A 23,621-nucleotide genomic window follows, 5' to 3' on the forward strand; every position below is an offset into this window, starting at 1 on the left:
TATTATTTTCCTTGCTGAGTGCTTGCTCTTAAAAATAATAGGGAGAACATTCTTGAAATAGTGCCAAAGAGGCAACCTAAGCTAGAATATAAATTAAGTACGAGAAAGATTACTAAAAAAAGAAATGGCATTGAAAATGTTTGAACATCAGCCTGTTGCGTTCTGGCAGAAATCAAATTTGTATTACTTCTATGACATCAAAGAACTATGACCTCTTACATATTTTTTCCAATTTCTATAATTATTTGAATAGCTGATTTACATCAGTAATCATATATCAAATATCTTGACTAAAGATAGAATTCATATATGAAACATCCATTCAGCAGAATTTAATAAGCATCTACTCTGTGCTTATTATTATTAGTCACTTAACATAAAGATGCATAGAATATTCTATCTTCCTCAGAGAACTCCCAGTCCTTTTATCAAATAGAAACAAAAAAATAATATTGAAATATAAACAACATGCTCTGAGAATACAGAATATATAGCAAACTCTTCTTTTTGGGGGTACTGGGGAAGGTTTAACCAAAATAGTAGTATTTGAGCTTTGTCTAGAAAAGCTTTTTAGGTAAAGGCACGATAGTATGGAATAAAGGGAATTCTAGGAGAAATATAACAATGCATGAAAAGGCCTGAAGTAAAAATGAGTTGGGTATGCCTGAGAACAGTGAGAAATTCTGTGGAGCTGGAGCACAAAGTTTTCATATTAGTGGGGCAGATAGGTGAGAGCAGAGCTACAGGAAAGAAGGGAAGAGAGAAAATAAGTTGTATCTTTATTAATGAGAGGCTAACGGCCATCACTCCGCAGAGAGAGGGGAGAATCGTGTGTTTTTAGACAGGTGAATGAGATGCTCAGATTTTTTTTTTCTTATTTAGAAAGATTCAGAGTGCAGGAACCAGCTTTTGACTAGATTAGAGCCAGCGAGATCTGATTGGAAATATTTGCAACAACAAGACAAGAATTAGTAAAGTTCACACAGTGGCAGTAAGGTGAGAGAAGGAGACAGATTCAAGAGTCAGTTAGGAGGTAGATTTAATAGTACTCAGCGACTGATGGGAGGTGGGGAGTGTGAGAGAGGTAAGAAGCTGGATGACTAGTAAGGTTCCAGGGTAGGGTACTAGGTATGGTACTAGCACGGTTTATAGAACGTGGTTTGGGACTGGGAGGTGGGTAGAGCTATGAATTTGTTTTCACCATGTTAATTTTGAAATCTTCTGGGTCACCAAGTTGAAAAGAGACTTGAAAAGAGACTTTGGACTTGGGTCACCAAGTCCAAAAGAGAGATGGCCATAGCCACCTGCAGCCCAGAAGAGGAGTTCGGGCCAGGAACAGAGTGGCTGCAACCTTGGGAGAGAGTAGAATGTAGAATAAGAAGGAAACTGAACAAAGGATTAAATGTAAAGTTTGGCTGAAAACAGGATAGCCAAGTTCTCATCACATCTTTAAAGTCATCTTGTAGGGAGCTTAAGACTATCCCCTTTCACTGTCATTCAATTTTGTTAATATCTTGGGGGAACTTTTTAAAAAATGTATCTTTGAAGATGATTAACCACCAGATGGGATTGTTGTAAATGTTCACGTTTGTGTTTCAACATTTTGCTGTGGAATATTCATCTATCTATAGCTTAGTTTGAGGACATATGAATAGAAAGAAAATGATGTATTCTCAGCAAAAATTTAAGCTATTTACTGGGCATACAATGCTCTGACTGCCCAAAAGGTACGTGCCATCCTATCGAGTGCTAAAGTTTTTGAGCATTTACTAGCATGAAATTTCTTGCTTACCCCATGGCAGTCGGAGTGACAGCTAGTCAAGTTTACTCACTGAGTACAAAGTCCCCTATTTCTTTTTCTTATTAGTTTTTTGTTATGTCTTGACTTCCTTGCATTGTAATTTTGTTTTTCCTTAAATGTGTATTTGAAAAGATTCAAACCTACAGAAAATAAGAAGAATAGCATAATTCCATGAACATCTGTGTTTCCTTCACCTAATTTGCCAGTTTTTAACATCTTGCATATTTCCATTATCTCATTGTTTTATCTCAATTATTTTCTATTTTGATTCAACTATGTGAGAGTGAGTTGCAGACATCTGGCATTTTACCCCTAAATGCTTTTAGTTCTTACTGCGTGAATACAGTTGCATGTAGGCCCTTACGATGGACAAAGTACATATATATATATATTTATTAGTTGGTGAGTTCATACTGTTATCTTTAATTCCAGTCCAATATAACAAGCTTCTTTCTCTCCTTCCATTCCATACATTTATCTTCCTTCTCCTACAGAGAGAACTTTGGTGTTCAAGAACATCAATATATTAAAATTCATTTACTCAAACCTAAAACACACACAAAATAGTTTTGGAATTGCTACACTAGTATTGCTACAAAAGTCAAACTAAATAAAGTATAAGACTTCATCACAGCTCTTTTGTTTTTAGGATGTAGCCCACTAAATGTGTACTGTCAGAGTTCTATATTCTAAGTCTCTTGCATCAAGTCTTTGTTATTCTCTTCTGTTTAATTATGTTTAATTAATTAATTATATTTGATATATACTTCTATTTGTTTGTTTCTCTTTGAATTCAATTTTGGCAATCTTCCATCCCTGTTGACTTAATTTTATTTTTTGTATATATGAAGTATTAACATGGTTCAAAAGTCAAAACTACGTTTTAAAAACATTCTCAAAGGTGTCCCATTCCCTTTCCTAGCCTTCTCACCCTTTCTTGCCTGCCTCCTCCATGTACCTGTTGTCATTAGTTTTTGGTTTCTCCTTGTGTTTCCTTTTGCAACAGTAAGCAGATGTACACACATGCTTTCCTTTTTTTTCTTTCACAAAATACAGCATTCTATATACACTCTTTTGTAGCTTATTCTTTCCACTTAACAGTATACCCTGGAAATTACCCGATACTGGTCCTCAGAGATCTTTCTCATTCTTTTTCATAACTACCTAGTTTTCCACTATGTCTATGGACCAGTGTATTGAGAATCTCCTGCATATGGTCATGAGATGGTTTCTACTATTTTGTGATTAAAAATCATGCTGAGATGAATGATCTTGCATGAAAATGCATGTAGGCATTTTTTCTTATTGTTGGAGATATTTTCTTATTGTTGGCTAGGGTTGCTGGAACAAAATGCAAATATGTTAGCTTTTGCCAATTATGTTCCTTAGGAATTGTACCATTTTATGCTTTTACCAATAATGCAAGAAAATGCCTATTTCCCCATAGCCTCAATAGGAAAGTATTTATCAAACCTTTGAATTTTTAATCAATCTGATAGTTAATAAATAACATTTCTCTGATTACACATGAAATTTAGTATCTTTCCTTCTATTTGGGGACCTTTTATATCTTTCTCCACCCCTATCTCCCACTCTCTCTCTCTCTCCCCTATTGTATGTGTGTGTGTCTGTGTACCTGCGGCCTAATTTCAGAATTTGCAAACCCTATGGATGGATTAGACCCTAAGAATCTTTAAAGATGAAACTGAATCCCCTAAAACATATGTAATAGCAAAGACCAGAATCTAGGTGTATCCATTTGTAATTTGCTTTTCCATTAAATTATTAACGTATACTCAATTCTTTTTTTCCCCGAGGCCAGAAAAGTACCTAGCTTTTCAAAAAAAAGTGTTTGCCACATAGAAGGCATTTGAGAAATATTTTTTGAACTGTATGGTAGCATTAATCAAATTTGGATTCAAGTGGAAACGAGCACTTTTTAAACATTTAGAACAAGACCTTATGGTCAAGTTCAGTACTTTCACCAAATTGTTACTTAAGAAAATGTACGTGGCATCACTTAGGTGCCATCTAATTGCTGCTTTAGAAATACAATGAACAGGCAATTTTATGACTAACCAATCACAAAGGAATCAAAAATGACTTTATACATTCAGAATGTGTTCACAAGTAGATATATCAATTATTGTACTCATTCCTTCATAAGAATATGTTAGCATATGCATTTTTTTAAAAAAAACACAATACCTTCATCAAGTATATGTGTCCATTTTCATTGTGTGTCTTGGTCAGCCAACCAGTGCAAAATTTTCTAACACTTTGGGTTGTTTTCTTGGGCCCAAGAGTGAAGCCAGTCCTGTCCAAGCCTTATTTCATATATGATTATACATATGTCTGAGGTGGTATGTGATTTTTTTAGGCAGTGGTAGAAGCCAAGAAGTTAATCCTGGGAGGACTCGAAAGAGCAGAGAAAAAAGAGGACACAATGATGTACCTCCTGTCTCTGAAGAATGCACTGCTCCCGGAAGGCATCCCACTCCTTCTGAAGTACGCAGAGGCAGGGGAAGGGCCCATCAGCCACCTTGCCACCACCACGCTCCAGAGATATGATGTCCGTTTCATAACTGATGAGGTAAATTCCCTGAGAGTATTTGCAACATTCACAGAAGGAAAAGAAGCCTGTCTAAACTTGAGTCAAATGCAAAGTTCTCTGAAGTCAGTCTCTTTTCCTCTGCAAACTAATGATCTCTCTTTCCTGTTTAGAAAAAACTCATAAATTGAATTTAAGGCTATTCTGAAGCAGCCTTACATTTTGAATAGATAATGTCCTGTATCCTAAAGCATAAATATTGAAGCACATCCTCTTATTTTAAGAAACAAATTCTTTCCAGAAATACCTTTACTTCCGTAAGTTTTAAGATGCTGTTAAATGTTTCAACACTGAAATATCCTGGCTTAAGAATTCCTGTGTTGGTTCCTATAGCTGCATTTTCAGGAAGCTGTCTAAATTAAACTTGGGTTAGAACAGAAAAGTTTTTAAACCTCAAGATGAGCTGCCTGCTGAGAATGATATTTCCAGTTTGCTGCTGAGCACCTTCCTACCACTTTTGGGTCAAAGTTGGTAGGCTGCAAAGCATGACAGCTAGCATCATGGGCTTTTGAGACAGACAGAACTATACATTCTGGCTATTTTTTCCCAGTTGTTTGTGCTCAGGTGAGTTGTTTAACTCCTCTCTGCTTGAGAACAAGGTCAGTATTTCAGGGAGATTGAAAAAAGCAGAGAAAGGTGGAATTGAAAGAACTATTTATAAATGCCTAATATAAAACCTCCCCTGCTCATATCACATATTTTTAGGCAGTGCTGATAATGAACAAAATCATTTGTTGCCCTTATTTATTGCCACAGAGTGCCAGCATTTTGGCAGATTTTTTTTTTTTTTTTTTTTGGTGTTAATGTTTTATTAAGAAAAGGGTTCCCTAATGTAACTTGTGGACTTTGGGTGACAATGATGTGTCAGTATAAATCTGTGAACTGTAACAAATGTACGACCGTGGAGCAGGATGCTAATGGAAGGGGAGGTTGCTTGTATACTGGCAGGGGGAGACAAGAAGCAAGGGGTATAGAGAAACTTTCTGTACTTCCAGCTTGGTTTTGTTGTGAACCTAAATGTGTCCTAAAAAAATGAAGTTGATTAATTTTTTAAAAAAGGATAAGGAAATATCCTGAGGGACTTCATTGTAAGGAAATATCAGTTACTAGATCCATTGCTCCTTAGTACCATCTTTAAAAATTGATATTAGTTAGCTAATGCCATGATATGCTGCAATAACAAATGGGCTTCAAAAATCTCAGCTTACGAAAAGGTTCTCATTCATGCCATGCCTAATGAAGGTAAGGGAAAATGTGGCCCTGAGCTTACTACAATAGTAGTAAGAAGAGAGAGAGAAGACACACAAGCTCTTAACTGTCTCAGTCCAGAAGTCACCCGCAGCAGTGGTCCTTTGGCTAGAACTATGGTCCCAACCTAATCGCAAAGAACCCTGGGAAATAAAAGAGAATGTGACTATTTTTAAGAGCACTAACTCTTCCTATCACAATATCAACTTCAAAAATCTAGATATGCACTAAGTTTGAACATCTTTGAACAGGTGAAGAAGACTTTGAACAGGATATACCACCAGAATCGTAAAGTTCATGAAAAGACTGTACGCACTACTGCAGCCACTATCATTTTAAACAACAATCCATCCTACATGGAAGTAAAAAACATTCTACTCTCTATTGGGGAGCTTCCCAAAGAAATGAATAAATACATGCTTGCTGTTGTTCAAGACATCCTACGTTTTGAAATGCCTGCAAGGTATGATGGAGTGCATCTGTTTCCCTGTTTATTTAAGCCAACTTATTTTATTTGTTCAAGCTTATTTATACATTGGTGTAGTACACATGTGGCTAATAATAATGGTATGGTCCTTTTGCTAGGTTATGTTATATAAAACCAGAATTTGCCAAATTTCCTCCTAGAACTATTTAGCGGGCCAGATAAAACAACTTTACTTTGGCACTATGATTTTAAACTCTATGATTTTACTTAGGTCTCCTGTTCAGTCTGGTAAATATATATTGCCAAACATTTGTAATGTTTTAAAACCCAACTACATTTTTGATAGGACTATTTTTATCAATAGTGCAACAAAGTGATACATGTTCTTACCAAGTCATTTCTAATGTTAACTTTCCAAATGTTGGTGATCTAACATTGAAGCCTCATCCATCACAGATCAATGAATCTACTACTTAAGTTAAAAGCTTCAGGCATGGCTCATGTTTTGGGACTATGCAAGGTATGGGGAGGAGAATCAGCAGACTTCATCATTCTCAGTAACTTTTACTGGATTCATCTTCCTTCTAATTCTCAGGTCTCTTCTTCCGAATTCACTGATGTCTCCCTTCAAAGTGGGGCTTCCCCAGAGCTCTCTGCCTTTCCTCACTGAACTGAGAGGGCTGGAAAAGAAATTTCCATTTTCCCTGAGTTACTTGCACAGCAGGATCCCCAGGAAAGATAAAACTTGAGCATTTCCAGTTGAAAAGGAAAACAGATTATGGGGGAGTTTGGAAAATAGATAAAGACAAAGGAAAAAAAAAATTAAAGGTAGCGAAAGAAAGGGGTACAGAAGGAGTGAGTAGAAGGGAGAAAAGAGCAGGACAGATAAGGAAGGAGCAGGTGAGCGAGGGAGGAAGAAGCAAAGTCTGTCTGTAGCCAGGTATGCCAAGTGGAATGGGTTTGACTTCTGTTTCTTTGTTTGCTTTTATAAGACTCTGTGGAGGAGATCCTGGGTGGGTTTTCTGCCCTTGTCTTGTGAACCTAATGATGCAGGGGACAGTAAAAGAGGAGGCACTGGGGTAGAGAGCAGCCAGGGAAAGGTGAGGAAGCTGTCGCAACACTGCAGGGCAGATTCTCGGGACTAGAATGGTTAGAGTTGGAAAGAACATTATAGGGCCACTTTGCTTGGTATCTCTCTCTGGTATGGGATCTAGTCTCCTGGCAGGTGGTGTCCAGTCTTTGCTTGCACTAGTCCAGTGGCAGGGGGCCCACCTCCTCTGAGGGAACTTATGTCATTATTCAAAGACTATCACCAGTACTTCTTTGTGTAACTGAAAGCTTCCTATTGGCCCTATTTGCCCCAATCCCTGGAGCAGAGCAGAGAAGAGCCGGTCAAATCATTCATCCATGTGCAGGCCCTTTGAATATTTTAAGACCGCCATCATGACCTCCTCATCCCTTCTTGTCCAGGCTAACAATACCTTATAACTTAGTGATAGTGTAGGGGGGGCCTATAGGGTTACTGTTCCCTCCCCTCAATAATTTTCTTCCTCAGATTTAGATCCAGATTTCTTTAGCTGATTCTTTTGATATTTTTTGTATTATTGCCATAATTTTATTATTACTGATATGATTAGTATTAAGTAATCAGGATTGGAAGACCTCAACACTCCTTAGACAGCAGACAAGATAGAGGCATAGGAGTAAGATTTCAGACTTACTTTAGAGGAGATAATCATTTATTTATGGGTTTTACTGAGATGTCTCTTTAATTGAAAACTCTGTAAGTAGAAAAAATTCCTGGAAATGAACTATGGCATGTCATCAGCCACTGATAATGTGAGAGAGCATAGGAAAATGTTTAAAGAAATATATTGGCACACCATCCCCCACCCCACCCCCAGTTTGGTATAGCTTTCCTTGAAAGTATATAGTACTTAACAAGAGAACCATGATGATTCATACAACATGTGTTTTCCACTCCTGAGGTGTGTCCACCAGTTGGCTGAAGCCATTCATAGCTGGGCGTCCTCACCTTGCTGTCATTTTGATACCAACCCAAATTCCACATATCTGAGGAATGAAGGGGAAAGCCCTAATCCCAGCGCTGGCACTCCGGCGGGCACCTCCCCAGTCTTGGAGTGGCATGAGGAACACTAGGCCCCATCTTCTTTTCCCTGAGGATTTGTTTTTGTTTTTGTTTTCCAAATCTGACTTGGGAAGCAGCCATTACAAAGAATGTGCAGCTTTTTCCTTTTCTTTGTTGCAGCAAAATGGTCCGTCGAGTTCTGAAGGAAATGGTTACTCATAATTATGACCGTTTCTCCAAGAGTGGGTCCTCTTCTGCCTACACTGGCTACATAGAACGTATGTCACCCAAAAAGTGGTTCTCCCTCTCTTCCCTTCCCCAAGTTGGTATTGCTGGAACTGTTGCTAAATTACAGGGGTTTGGGTTTTTGTTGTTTGTTTGTTTTTTTGTGGTTGTGATTAGGTGCTCCCCACTCGGCGTCTACTTACAGCCTGGACATTCTTTATTCTGGTTCTGGCATCCTAAGGAGAAGTAACCTCAACATCTTTCAGTACATTGGGAAAGCTAATCTTCACAGTAGCCAGGTAACTCATTTTCCATTAGTTTTGCTTCATAAAGTATATAAAAACTTAGTCCAAAGTAAAATAACATATATACCAATGATAACGCCATAGGATGCATAAGTTAACAGTGGCTTCTGCTTTAAGTTGCTCACGAGTCCATCATCTGCAGGAAGCTGTATGGTTTATAATTCCAAGTATGAACTTGAAACCTAAGTAATTTGATTTACTGGACTTGCCAAACATCCGTTTGTTATTTCAAAGCAAACCTATTCACAACATTGAAATTGTGCTAATATTTTTCACTTATGTTTTTTTAAAATATTGTATCTTTATTTATAGATATAGTCCTTAATGTTCCATGTATCTAACTCTGGAATATATTTTCCTTCTTTGGGTATTTATATGAAGAAATTGACTCCCTATAATAAAAATTTTGACTCTGAAGAGTCCATTATATTTTTCAGTACTACCAGAAGAAAAAAGAATAAAGTGTAGGCATTTGACAACTGGCTGAATTCCATCTCTTTAGTTTTACCCAAAATTTGGTTACAATCTATAAAGGCTTCCTAATCATAAAATATATTTTCTTTTTAGTTTTTATGTAGATCAAAGTATAACCTTCTCAATAAGCTCATTTAAGCATTAAAATGATCCAGTGCCACACAAACTTGAGTTCTCATCCCTATTATATTACTATAGCCTTTGATGAGACTCTAGTCAGAATACTATGTCCTTCCATCCTGAGGAATCACCATCTGTTTGCTGATATGCACTCGGAAATGCCAAACACCCAGTGGGTACGGGGGACCAAGAATATATATGATTCCTGTGTATGGGAGAGATCTTGATGCGAGCCTCTATCATCTTTTCTTTCAGCTTAAGAGAGAAGTTGGACAGGAAGGTTGTGAGTCATGGCTTAGGGTGCTCTACTCCCTCTCATAGCAGCAGCCTTATAGCCATTGTCCCAACATCTCTCCATCTCCTTTTAGGAGCTCTGCAAGACAGCTGACCCATTATGTATGACAGTCCTGGAGGGAGAGGGACTAGGAGTCTCAAGGATGCTATCATAAAATGGAAAGCTCGTGGCCTTTATAGTCAGACAGAAGGGGTTTGAGTTCTACCTCTGCCATTTGACTTTTTTTTTTTTTGACATCTACAAACAGGATAAATGGTTGTAAGCATTAAATGAAGAAAACCTGTGTTCAGACATGGAGTTTGTTGTTGTTGTTGTTTGCCTAGCTGCTGCAGATGTCTGAATTTCTGACCCTTAGGAAAGTTCTAGCCACAGCTCAGAAGCCTCACCATCACTTACGGGGCAGGCAAGGAGCTTGTTTCAGGACTGTTCTCTCCCTTTTTTCCCCAGGTGGTCATTGAAGCCCAAGGGCTGGAGGCCTTGATTGCAGCTACTCCCGATGAGGGGGAGGAGAACCTTGACTCCTACGCTGGCATGTCAGCCATCCTCTTTGATGTTCAGCTCAGACCTGTCACTTTCTTCAATGGATACAGTGATTTGATGTCCAAAATGCTGTCAGCATCTGGTGACCCTGTCAGTGTGGTGAAGGGACTCATTCTGCTGATAGATCATTCCCAGGTAATCTGTTCATTCTGCAAGTATTTATTGAATCCCTAACCTTTTTGTAGGCACATTTGAAATGTGCTCTGTGCTCAGAGGATACAGGACAAGGTTCAGCCTATCCAGGAGTTCACGTTCTAAACACTCACCCTATTGGTATCGCTGCCCTTCCTCCACTTCCTCTTTGTTATAGGGAAGCAGGGTTTTCTTTCACCTTTGTTAGTTGATGAAAACACCTCCTCACTGTTGGGGCAAAAGAGAAAATAATCAATATAACATGAGTACAGTAATGTCATATATAATTCAATAAAACTAGAAGAAAAAAAAAGAGAAAATACTGATGCTAACAGAAACAAGAAATTATGGAGAAAATAAGCTAAGCCCTTTTGTTGTTGGTCAAAACTGTGTCTTATGGATATCCTTAGCTGCAAGGAAAACTGGTAAGTGTAGTTTTGCAAAGGGTGCATTGTCACTCTAAACTAGTCTGTGTTGTAGTAAATATGAATGAAGAGAAGGACAATCAGCAGTACCTGTCTATTCCTTAATCCCCAAGGTCACATATAAAGAAACAGTTCTCAGATTATATCAGAATTTTGCATTGCGTGTATCTATTGCAGTATTAACTCTGAGGAGATGAATTTTTTGAGAGAGAGAGAGAGAGAATGAGCATGTGTGTGCATGTGGCATGGGGGTGGGCCACAGGGAGAGGGAAGGAATCCTGAGCAGGCTCCACACACAGCATGGAGCCCAGTGTGGGGCTTGATCTCACAACCCCGAGGTCATGACCTGAGCTGAAATCAAGAGTTGGGTGCTTAACCAACAGAGCCACCCAGGTGCTCCGAAAGGGAGATGGATTCTTAATGAATAAAATCTCTGAAGAAGGCATAAGAGTGCTGAGGAAGTGATCTACATTTTAAGACACAGGAATCATGACAGTACAGCCCCATCTGTGTGTGCCCAGCTACCCATCAACAATCTCTGATGGTCAGAATTGGACTGTAAAACTTGATGAAAACACAATAATCTAGAAGTCAGACTCAGCAGACTTCTTATGTAAAGGGTAGAAAGCAAATATTTTAGACTTTGTGGGCCATATGGTCTCTATTGCAATTACTCAGCTCTGCCACCCTGGAGTGAAAACAGCCCTCAGCAATATATTAACAAACGAGTGTGGCAGTGCTCCAACAATATTGTATTTACAAAAACAGCAAGTGGGCCAGATTAGCCTGCAGGACGTAGTTTGCCAACTCCTGATCTAGATGATCTTGTAAAGTTCTTCTGTTCGTTAAGAGAGGGCACATAAGGTGCATTCTAAGCCAAAGATCATCCCGTGGCTATTAAAACATAACCCAATGTCTGTGTATTTCCTGTTGGAGTACTTGGCAGATCAGGGGTTACTATACAAATAAGCTGTTTGAGGCTCCTAGGTTCTGCAGAGCAATCCAGTAATGCCATCCCAGCTTCAGAGGCACATACCACTCTAGGTCAAGTGCTGACATTGAAGGAAATTTTGGCAGTGGATAGCCTGTCAAAGCCTCCAGGGCAGATGGAATTACTCTGTGCTTATTCTCACTGTCTCTTTTCGGCTAATTGGATTACTCTTCAGAGAAGGATGTCTGATAAAGTCAGCTTAATAGGGAGATCCTCTTTAGCCAGCAAAGAACATATTTTCCTGAATGGAAGCAATGGGGTAATTTTTCAAAATATCAGTGTTTGAACTCGAAGAGACACCTCTGAGACCAGAGGTCCAAGATCAAGGGGTCACACTAGCTACAAATGTAATGTATCTTGTTCTTGTAGCTCATAGGCAATAATTTCAATAAATATGCATTCTGGGTCAAATGAGGACATAAGCCTATGATCTTTATTACAATATTTCTCAGAACATGATTTCTTGCACACCAGGAGACAAGAGAGTTATGATTGTGTGATAGCCATGTGTGGTAATAGAAAAGTATCCTCCCTAGAGACAGTCTGGGTATTCATTCTGCCTCCATGTGTGGCTACCAGGCCTGATTTCCTGTTCAATCTTCAGATGTAATGTAGACCATGGAAGATTAGTATGGGAATTAAATGACATACCAAATGTAGAGCTTTGGGGACACAGTAGCTACTCAAAAGTGTTAGTTCCACTTACTTTGTACCCTTAAAAATGAGAACCACTGCACTATGTGATTGAGACCCTTTCACAAAGAAAGAGTGGTGTGTCCCTCTACAGGGATCAATGTTTAGACCTTCAATGGGAGCTCAGAAAAATTCTTCTGTGACTACATCTAAGAATTCTGTCATGGTCCCTTTGCATGAGAGAAATGGAATCTTCCCAGAAAGTCAAGGCACTCCTTAAAACCCAGACTGCAGTGGAAATGCTCTCTCTTCACAAAAGGCACATTGTCTCAAAGCTGTGAAATAGTCTTTTCCATGGTATTTGGTGTGTTTTGACATCTACCTAATATATGGCCAATGGGAAAACCAAAGTCCACATCAAAGAACTTTTTTTTATTGAATGGACTAACAAGATGATAGTTTTCAAATAGGGAAGAAAGGAAAAGATACAAAGAAAGAAATACTTCTTCTTTTATTCTTTTTAGAGAGGAAGAGAGAGAGAAAGATAGAGTGTGTGTGCATGTATGAGTGAGCACAGGTGAGAGTAGAGGGACCGAGGGAGAGGGAGAGAAGAAATCTTAAGCAGGCTATATGCTGACCATGGAGCTCAATCTCATGATCCTGAGATCATGATCTGAGCTGAAATCAAGAGTCGGAGGCTTGCGGTTGCCTGAGGGACTCCGTCAGTTGGGCATCTACCTTCAGCTCAGGTCATGGTCCCAAGGTTCTGGGATTGAGCCCCACAACAGGGCTCCTGCTTGGCGGGGAGTCTGCTTCTCCCTCCCATTCTACCTGCCACTCCCCTGCTTATACTCTGTCTCTCTCTCTGTGTCAAATAAATAAATTAAAAAATATATTTTGAAAAAAGAAGAGTTGGACACTTAATTGACTGAGCTTTGGGAACAATCATGGTTATAATTCAAATGCAGAACTCTGAAATCTTGATTCTGTAGTTCATAGGCATTGGTTAAAATTTGGGCATAATTATTCTAGCTTTCTCAGGATAATTTGTGTTCCTTCAATATTAGTTATGATGCATGAGACAACCTGGCATCCCACTACAACCATATTTAGTTCTAGACTAAATGTAGCTGTAAGTATTCTTAAGATTCTCTCCTAATGTGTCCTGAGTTCTATATTAAGAAGCTCACACTTTCATCCAAGTGTTTTTTAGACTGAAAGTAGCTTCATGCCACAAGGAGACTTTTTGGTATACCTGGTTGTAAACCAATGCCTTTGATTGAGATTTTTGCCACTTATTTCAGAAAGCGGAGAGAATTCAGAAAGATCAATGTGATCCTTTCTAGAAAGCAAAATCGTGGCATTTTTAGTTAGGGAAATCAGGTCTTGTTTGGTCTGAGTAGGACAGTTACATAAGGAAGTTAGTCATGCTGCTAGCTACCACGAACCTAAGATCTGTGGAGGGATATCAAAATTAAAGATACTTAGCCTTTTTTTCTCCAGAGCCATTATCTTTTCCAACACTGTCTGCAGGCAATGTGATGGCAATCCAGCTGAAGAAATTTTCAGCCAACATCACCCCAGCTAATGTCCTCAGAAAATGCAAGACTTAAAGGCTAAATACTGATAAACACATTGAATGCACAGTCTGCTTCTAGGGATCAAGATTAGGATAATGTGTTTCCAAGCCTCAAGAAAGACTCCAACCTTAGCACAACTCAAATGTCATTATCTATAGCAGGAGATTGAACATGCCTTTGGGAAGGGGTAGACTAAATTTGCGTATTGTTATTATTATTATTATTATTAAATATTTTTGCTTCTAGGAGCTTCAGTTGCAATCTGGACTAAAGGCCAATATGGATGTCCAGGGTGGTATAGCTATTGACATTTCAGGTGCAATGGAGTTTAGCCTGTGGTATCGGGAGTCTAAAACCCGGGTGAAAAATCGGTAAGCATATGTATAATATTCTATTCAATGAACTGCAGAGATATGCTTCTGGAACTGTTTAGCTCTCTGCCTTTTCAAAACCTATGTTTTCTATTTGTAATTATTAAATCACGGAGTGGGAAGAAACCATGGGAAGTCATTCTTTCCATATCTTCTCATGAGTAGGCCAGTCATCTGATCGATTCAGCCAAGAATCATCATGCTTGGTATTTGGTGTGCTTGCTTCACAAATGAGAAGTTCATCTGCTCTTGGTTATTCTACTTTGGTAACTGACAAAATTGTCAGGAAAGGTGACTTCAAAGCAAACTTTTTAGTTTATCCCTCTTGTTGAAAGTTTTTAAAAAAAGATTTTATGTGTCAGAGAGATATAGAGAGAGCAGAAGCAGGAGGAGCTGCAGGCAGAGGGCGAAGAAGGCCCTCTGCTGAGAAAGGAAGCCAATGTGGGACTCAATCCCAGGACGGGGGGGTCATGAGCTGAGCCAACAGCAGCCACTTACCCGACTGAGCCCCCCAGGTGTCCATCTTTTTGGGATTTTAAATCTTTACTCCTTTGCTATCTTCAGTGGAGAAAAATAAAAACATGTTGCAGAATTGAAGTCTTAAATATTAAGTCCTTAAGTTTTTTCATTAGTATTATTTTTTTTTTAAATAAAATGTTCTCAACTCTTTTAGTTTTTCTAATGTACATGTTGAGTCAAATGGACGTGTTTGATTTTGAGAATAAGACACTGGTTCTAAACCAGTGTGATAATCAGGAGAATTATTCTTCTGTTTGTTGTGGAATTGAAGAAAAGAAAATGGAAGTGCAATTGATTTTTCCCTTTTTGGATATTTAAAAATACGGTGGGGCAGAAGTGAAATAGGAGTGGCAAAATTAAAGTTTTGATTTCTATGAAACTGTACTTAAGGAATTGAGAAATCAAAAGGCAGCACATTTTAATGTGAAAGGTGACCCACAGTGTTACTAAAAGGAACCTAAGAAGAGAAATGAAACAGGCCATCAGAGGGATAAGCAGTTTAATTTAGGGCTTCTCAGTGAATCTATCTTCTTTCCCCTTTTTTGAGTTATTTTCTAGATAGAAGTTCCCGCAAATTAAATGGAATTGAATTTTTGCTGAAAGAAATCAACAAGATCCACACCCAAAATTATCTGGATTTTTAAAAAGGACACAGTATCCCTAAGACTTTACCAGTATCCATGCTGTAGCCAAACTATCTTTAATTTTTCATTTGTTCATTTAAAAAATATCTCTTTAGCCTTTGTTGAGTGTAAGATATTAGAAGATATGGTAAGGGATTCAGGGACTTGCATGAAACCACCTCTGACCTACTTTTACACCAACAACAGCAACAGGGACTTTAATTTTTACAGCCAACTTTGATAGTATCCTTCTATCAGAAAAGCCTGTGCATAAAGCTCTGATTTAATTGGGGGAATAATTTCACACAATTTCATTTAAAGTCTAATTAAATTAAATTAGAGTGATCCTAGAGGTAAACCTTCTACTGGGATTGTTTATCCCTCCATTGTCATCCAACCCACGTTCCCTTGTCAACCCAACCTGCCTGTCTAGTTCTCTAGGCGACTACTGGGGAACCCACCATATTTGTTCTTCCTGGAGCAATTCATTGTATGTGCCTCACTGTAGGAATAGTTTTTGGTGACACAACATTTTTTTCAAATATCTGGACAACTATAGACTTATGTCTCTGAAGACCCTTTAGAGAAAGTAATGAAATGGAACCAAAATAGCTCCATAGAAGCCCACAGAGAGATAGTTACCAAGAAAATTGTTGAACGTCAGCTGTCTTTGTGAGTTTAGACTTTTTTTAAGCTAGCTCAGGTGGTTCTGACTTGAAAGGATCAGGTTCCAGGCATATTTTCCCTTTGGCCCTTGCTATCACACAGTAGTGCCTGCTAGATCCTTCATTCTGACATCTGGAATTGAAGGCCATGGGCGGGTGCAGGGGAAGGGCAGACCTTCAAGGCCTCATCCAGGGGACTAGCCAGGCCCTGATTGCTAGCAGAACTCTGAGCGCATTTAGGTCTTACAGTAGTCCTTTATATGTTTCCTTCCAGTTGCGAGTTCAGACCCTGCGAAATTAGAGCTATTGGTCCAGATTCCAGATCAATTAAATGTGATAGTAACAGGGTTTTTTTTTGGCCTCAATCTTTAGGGTGGCTCTGGCAATAGTTGGCAGCATCACCGTTGACTCCTCTTTTGTGAAAGCTGGGCTGGAAATCAGTGCAGAAACAGAAGCAGGCCTCGAGTTTGTGTCCACGGTGCAGTTTTCTCAGTACCCGTTCTTGGTTTGCATGCAGATGGACAAGGATGGAGTCCCATTCAGGTAAGAGGCAGTGCTCGGGGAATGTTCCTGGGCAGTCTCCAGTTCTCCAGGAACATGCACCCAGTTTTGAGCATTTAGTTTCAGAAATTGAAAGAAAATGGTAAAAATACAGTGAAACATAAATTTCCTTTAAATAAATAAGAGAATAATTAATAAGGTTTAAAAATCAGTTTCTAGGATACCAAGAAAATATGAGGACTAATTCATTTGATTCTGGGGATAATATTGTATTCTTGTCCAGAAATTATTTTTTCAAGGTAACAAAGGGATTTGAATTACCCTAAGAGTTGCCATGTAGTTTCAGCAAAAATAGCGAACGTGTACTTATTATCAGCTAACTTCACAACTATCTCCTAGACCAAAAATTCAAAACAAAATACTTGGCAATCATTTACCCTGGTTTAAGAGCCCAAATTAATTCATAATTCTTAGGTAATCATACAATAGGAACTTGGTCTTGTTTAAGTTTTGGGTTAAACTTGAGAGTTTGGGACTTGGAATTGAAAAAAAAAAAATGCTTTCGGTAGAACTCTTAGAGTCTCAAATACCAAATACCTGATTGTTCGTGAAGCTTCCTATCACCTCTTTTACCCTACAGCTTCTCATTTACACTGTGTCCTTTGAATCTTATAACGGTTGTTTATAACAATACTATCACATGGAAATAGAAGCTTTGGATAGCATCAACTCTTCTGTAGTTCTAGAGGTCTCCCCGACATACATTATTAACCATGAAGGCAATTGGATATTTAAAATACCAAGCATATCTTATATCATCTCCTTCAATAAGAAGACCAGAGTTGAGCACCTTCTTTATTCTGCTGATATTTCATGACTCATATGAGGAATGTATAAATGATATCAGTACAAATATGAATAGCTTATATTTTTACAGAATAAAAGCTGTTGTCTTATATTAGCTTATATTTAGAATAAATCTCCATTAATGAATTAAAAAAAAAAAATCAGCCTTCCAGTGGTCAAAATACAGTGACCACCAAGCCAGGCTCATGACTAACTGGTTTCATTCCACATTCCACTTGGCCCAGAGCTCTAGAAATGTTTGCCTGTCTGCATTCTCAGCCTCCATCCAGTTGGATTTGCCACTTACTCAAAAGGGGAGTGCTCCCAAGGTGGGGCTCCTGGAATGAGGGGTGGGAGACATAGCAAGGCCTGCAAAGCTTAACAGCATCTCCAAAAAGCTGAGAGGAATTTGGTCCTTCATTCTAGAAAAATATATGTCAGGACTCCCATATTCCAGGCATTCAAAATATATCTGTCGGTGTAGAAAGAAATGGGAAGAAAACAGTTACCCCATTCATGGGAATGGAAGCTGGTAGTCTTTGGCACTCCCGTCCTTTCTCAAATTGCTTTGAAACATAAGCTTCAAGTACACACACTTAGTAGCTTGGCTCAGAGGAGTGTGGGGTCCCTTTAATATGTGTGTAATTTTATTATTGTTGCTGTCATTATGCAGGCAATTTGAGACCAAGTATGAAAGGCTATCCACAGGCAGAGGTTACGTCTCTCGGAGAAGAAAAGAAAGCCTCATAGCGGGATCTGAATTCCCGCTCCACCAAGAGAACTCTGACATGTGCAAGGTGGTGTTTGCCCCTGAGCCTGAGAGTAGTTCTGGCGGTTGGTTTTGAGACCGGTTGGTAAGGTTTCACTTGGATCTGTCTTCTGAGATGGGATACGATGTGACATGCCCATGTACTTGCTCTCTGAGAGCACAGTGTTTACATATTTACCTGTATTTAAGATTTTTGTAAAGACCTCTGAAAAACCTCAAATGATTAAATACGGGCCCAATTCCGTGTAGTACTGATAGTGTCATTTTGAGCCAATGTATGAGACACTTCCAGCAGCATTCCTAGTGTTCTGTTACCTTTGTCCATCCCATTTGGTACAGTGGTAAAAGTGTTATTCCAAGGAGAAACAATTGTCTGTAAAACACAAAACAAAACACACGTACCCTCAGGAGAACCCAACTTTGTTTCAACGATTTTTCAGTCCATGTTTTTGAAGCCCTCTATAGGACCTTACACATGCTTGTTTCTACCAAATATCTTGCCTAATCGGGGACAAAAACAAAGACAAAACAAACAAACAAACAAGAAATGACCTTTTTTTTTTTTTGAGGGGAAGTTGGGGGAGGCAATAAGACTTTCTAAAGACTTTTTTCACAGCTTCAAGGTTGGATATTTATCTCTTTGTCATTAGTTTTACGAAGCACTGAGGTAGAAGGCACACAGAATTCAAACACAGCATCATCTTTCCACTGACCACATGGTCACGTTGGTAGAAGAGCGCCATTTTGCCCTCTGCCTTCTGCCCTGCAAGGATATTGGACTTAGCAGTACAAGTTAGAAATACGAACTTCAAAAACTCCATTTGATTTTACTTGTGCTGTGTCCCTTTGAGACTGCAATGTGGGACACTGTCCTTTATAAGGGACATTTTCATATGTTCATTAGTTTTTCTTTCATCCAAGTGTTTTGTGGTAGAAGTTCTAGTCTGTTTGACTACAGTCTGTACAAAACCCAGAATGACCAAGAGAATTTACTACTGCTTTAAGAACCTGATGGATTTGGACTTCTAAAATATGAAATCAAGAAAAGTTTGTCTTTATTTGTACAAGTTAAAAGAGCCATGTTAAACGTTTTCAAATACCTATTAATAAACAAGATGTATGTGTTGCTAGTGATAAACTCAAAACAGGTCACAGGTGCTCATTTGTCCATTAAACACAGACACATACACACATGCAATGGAAGTTTAGCTAGCCCACCTCTGGTTGTAAATTTTAAATGGTATGTGATGAAATAAATATATGGACATCCTATTGAGTTGTCTTGTCTTCCATTACTTTGAACACCATATTTCTCTCTTTCTGCCACTTTCTGAGCTCAGACACATACACTGTAAGCCTCTGACACTCTATAGAACAGGATGGATTCTCTAATAGGAGGTCAGAGCCCTGTGGAACATGAGCCACAGATTACCAACAGTCAGAACCTTGTCAGTACCTGCAAACTTGAAAACGAGCTCTAATTCCAGTTTCCATAAGGCTCTGGACTGGCACCTTCATTGTGGTGTTATGAGAAGAAAGACAGGAATCAAAACCTAGAAGGGGCCATGTGTCATGGCGGCATTGGTCTTGGGAGAAGCATTCTGTAAAGACACTCATGCTACATACAGCAAAAGCAAGTTGACCTCGGACACTAAGCCAAAGATGTCATGGGCCAAGGAACCTCAGCCAGGTGATGCTTAACACACCACAACTGCTTCTGTAAAATGCAAAATAGTATTTGACTCAAGAGTGATGTGTGTGGTGTCCTGGACATCAGTGTTATACTACTTCCCAACAGCTTGTCTGCCTGGCTCCATCAAACATGGTCGCCCTTTTGGAGAATGGATAGCACTGACAAAACAAAGACAAAACAAACAAACAAACAAGAAATGACCTTTTTTTTTTTTGAGGGGAAGTTGGGGGAGGCAATAAGACTTTCTAAAGACTTTTTTCACAGCTTCAAGGTTGGATATTTATCTCTTTGTCATTAGTTTTACTAATTAGCTAACTTCCTCCAGAGAGATAAGAAACCTGAAGCATAGGACAACACTGACTCCTTTCTGGATGAACAAGGTAGAAGTCTAGGAGGGCTGGAGTGATAATCCATATTTTGAAATGATGTACTGGAGCCAGAAATACCACTGTAAGCCTCACTTGCTGTCTCTAATTCTGACCAATTCACTGTTTCAAACATCAGTGTCCAGACAGCTTTGTCCTCAGCAAAGGTGTCTGCCGGGCAAGAGTACAACCCTTGGACATGAGTCCTCTGCCCTGTCAGCTTCTTCCTGCAAACCTGAAGGATTTAGTCTGGCTGCATTTCTGCTGTGGAGGGCCTACTGCCATTCCCTGTATCTCATTAGATCTCTGCACACAACAAGTTGTTCCCTGCTTCTCTGAACCTGGCCGCCTTCAGAAATATCTTTAAAGCTAACACTTATTTAGTGCTTGTTATGTGGCAGGTATTTTAAACATTATATATATATATTAGATAATTTAATTCTCACCATAACTATATTGAGTAGGTAGCATTATTATTTCCATGTTATAGATCATTGCTGTCCAATAGAACTATAAGGTGAGCCACAGAAGCACTTTTAACTTTCAAGCAGTGACTTTAAAAAAAATAAGCAGAAACCAGTGCAATGAATTTTAATAACGTGTTTTTAATCCAATATATGTAAAGTGTTGTATCAACATGTAATAAATATAAAAAGTATTAATGGGATATTTTGGGGGGAAGGAATAGATCTTTGAGTTGTGCTATATAATTTGCATACCCTATAGCACATCTCCATTTGGATTAGCCCCATTTCAAATGTTTGCCAGCCCTGTGGGGCTCGTGGTTACTGAACTGGCCAATACAATAGAATGGAGAAACTGGGGCATAGAAGACATTTGGACAATTCACCCCACAGAAGACATTTTCTCAGCTAAATAATAGTAAAACCAGGATTCAAATATAAGTGGTCTTTTCCAAGACCTGCTCTCTGACTTTGTGAATTCTATATTCATACTATATTTTCCAGATCACTTTGGTTTTTAAAAATTTGCTGCTAGAAGAAGCCAGACAGTAGTTAAGAGAATGGCCAATGTGGGACAGCAACTATAAGGCTTTAAGATGTATTACAAAATTCTAGAGCCAATGCCCTTTTTCTGTGGGTCTTGTGTCTCCGTCTCTGATAGTACCAGGAGTGCTTGTATACTTAGAGACCTCTATTTTCTTTGCCAACCAATCTTTCCTCCATGAAGAGTATTACAGTTTTAGCTTTAAATTTAGGTATTTTTTCCATTTTGAGTGAATTTGTATATAATGTGTATAGTAGCTGGTCCAAATTTATTCCTTTGTATATGGATATCCAATTGTCCCAACAGCATTTTTTGGAAGCTGACTCTTTCCAATTAAATTGTTTTTAGCTCCCTTGCTTAGAATCGATTGACTATAAACAATCATTTTGGGATGTCAGTTTTATTCCATTAATCTGTATGTCTATCTTTATGCCAATACCACACTCTCTTCATTACTGTTGCTTTGTGGTAAGTTTTGAAATAGGAAGTGTGAGTTCACCTCCTTTGTTCTTTTTCAGGATTGTTTTGGCTGTTGTGAGTCCCTTGAGTTTCCATATGGATTTTAGGATCAGCCAGTCAATTTCTACAAAGCTAGCTAGGAAGCTAGCTAGGAATCTGATAGGGCTTGTGTTGAACTTGTGTATCAGTTTTAGGAATATTGCCACTTTAAATTTAAATGCATGAACACGGAGCATCTTTCTACTTACTTAAATGTTCTTTAATTTCTTTCAACAGTGTTTTACGACTTTCAGGGTCTAAGTTTTATACTTCTTTTGTTAAATTTATCCCACATGTTTTATTCCTTTTGATGCTATTATAAATGAAATTATTTTCAAATTTCAAATTTACTTTCAAATCTAAATTGTTTGTTGCAAGTGTTTTTATATATTGATCACGAGTCTTGCAACCCTACTGAACTTAATTAATTTTGATAGGTACTTAGGACTTTCTATGTAAAAGATCATGCCGTCTGGAGACAGAGATCATTCTACTTCTGCCTTTCCAATCTGAATTTCTTTAATTTAATCTTATGGTTGGATTGGCTAGAATCTCTAGGACACCACTGAATAAGGGTGGTAAGAATAGTCATAGCCAAGAGAATAGTGCCGGTAAAGACGGTGATGAGGAGGAATGGCAGACAGACAGTCATGATCACAGAACATAAAAGTCAGGCTCACATCATCTGGGAACGGCTCTAGTTCTATTTTCACTAAGTAATATATTTGAAAATTCATAAAATCTTATTTGAAAGTTTAAAGGATTTAAATAGTCTATGTGCCCTCCCTAAATATGGGGAGGAGGAAAGCATCTATCCTGGCATCAAGAATCTTCCAGATTCAGATCAGCTGAAGCTTCACTACTCTTCATCAGTTTAGTTGTTAACTAAAGATCAGTGGGGATGGCAGGGAGTGAGAAAGGAGGCCCTGTTTGGAATTCTAGTTCCACCACCTACTGTTTGAATGATCTTAGGCATGTGACTCAATCGTCATCCTTAACATGGGTATGATAATCTCTGTTTCACTGGGTTATTTTAAGCTGAGATAATGCATGTGCCAAGCATACAGTAGCATTTGATAAATGTTTTCTACTCTCATTAATGTTGTTTTTAATATTAGAGAGGTGGTGAGCAATGTTCTCACTTAACAATCAGCTTTGATCTTATTTGTTATCAACGAGGTTCGTTGGTACTTTATTTGCCTTTACCTTGCACCTAGTTGGGGAGCACAGTGGTCCTCTAACTCTCGGGGCTTAGTGCAGTATGGTTTGGATATCTAAACCTCTTGTATGGAGCATGCAGAAAGGCAGGAAGTAGGGCAGTACAGCAGTGAGGGCAATTTGGAGTAAGATACTCCTGCACACCTGCAGTCTCACCTTTTCCATGTGCTCCTGCTATACAAACCTCCCAGCCTCTCAGTTTCTGCACCTGTAAAATGAGCAGCCACTCATAGGTTGTTGTAAAGATGAAGTTAAGGTAATGGGCTAGTGCCTGGTATGTAGCAAGCACTTAGTACGTATTCCCTAATATTAACTTTTAATATGTGGTCCTATAGAACTCCTGAATAAAGCAATATTTTATATTCTGACTCCATGGAGCTAATCTATTTTCTGTATTTTCACCCATAAGCATCATGGATGATCAGGAAGATTACCAGGTTTGCTTATTTGTTATCATGAAATCACTAGTTTCACATTATAAAAATCATTTTCATATTTTATGACAGCACGACTTTTACCCATTTCTCCACATGCCCAAGCTGACTTCAGATTTCATCAATTCTTTCTTTACCAAATTGCTTTGCTTTTGTTCTGTGTGACTGATCATTACCAAGAAGAAAGAGTAAGTATTTTCATGAGAAAACATAGA

General features: G+C 38.6%; 1 protein-coding gene across 1 annotated transcript in view; it reads left to right on the forward strand.

The window, feature by feature from the left end:
• LOC101687395 (microsomal triglyceride transfer protein) overlaps nucleotides 1-19,462 on the forward strand; it is a 44,633-nt gene extending 25,171 nt beyond the window's left edge. Inside the window, exons 11-18 of the mRNA XM_004748183.3 lie at nucleotides 4,182-4,394; nucleotides 5,912-6,123; nucleotides 8,357-8,454; nucleotides 8,579-8,700; nucleotides 10,043-10,270; nucleotides 14,143-14,267; nucleotides 16,447-16,617; nucleotides 18,095-19,462. Coding sequence (XP_004748240.1) covers nucleotides 4,182-4,394; nucleotides 5,912-6,123; nucleotides 8,357-8,454; nucleotides 8,579-8,700; nucleotides 10,043-10,270; nucleotides 14,143-14,267; nucleotides 16,447-16,617; nucleotides 18,095-18,266 — 1,341 coding nt within the window. The 3' untranslated portion in view covers nucleotides 18,267-19,462. The remainder of the gene's footprint in view (nucleotides 1-4,181; nucleotides 4,395-5,911; nucleotides 6,124-8,356; nucleotides 8,455-8,578; nucleotides 8,701-10,042; nucleotides 10,271-14,142; nucleotides 14,268-16,446; nucleotides 16,618-18,094) is intronic.
• Nucleotides 19,463-23,621: the final 4,159 nt, after the last annotated feature.

The sequence above is a fragment of the Mustela putorius genome, unplaced genomic scaffold (genome assembly GCF_011764305.1).
Source record: "Mustela putorius furo isolate JIRA1106 unplaced genomic scaffold, ASM1176430v1.1 tig00003871_pilon_pilon_pilon, whole genome shotgun sequence".
Taxonomy (NCBI): Eukaryota; Metazoa; Chordata; class Mammalia; order Carnivora; family Mustelidae; genus Mustela; species Mustela putorius.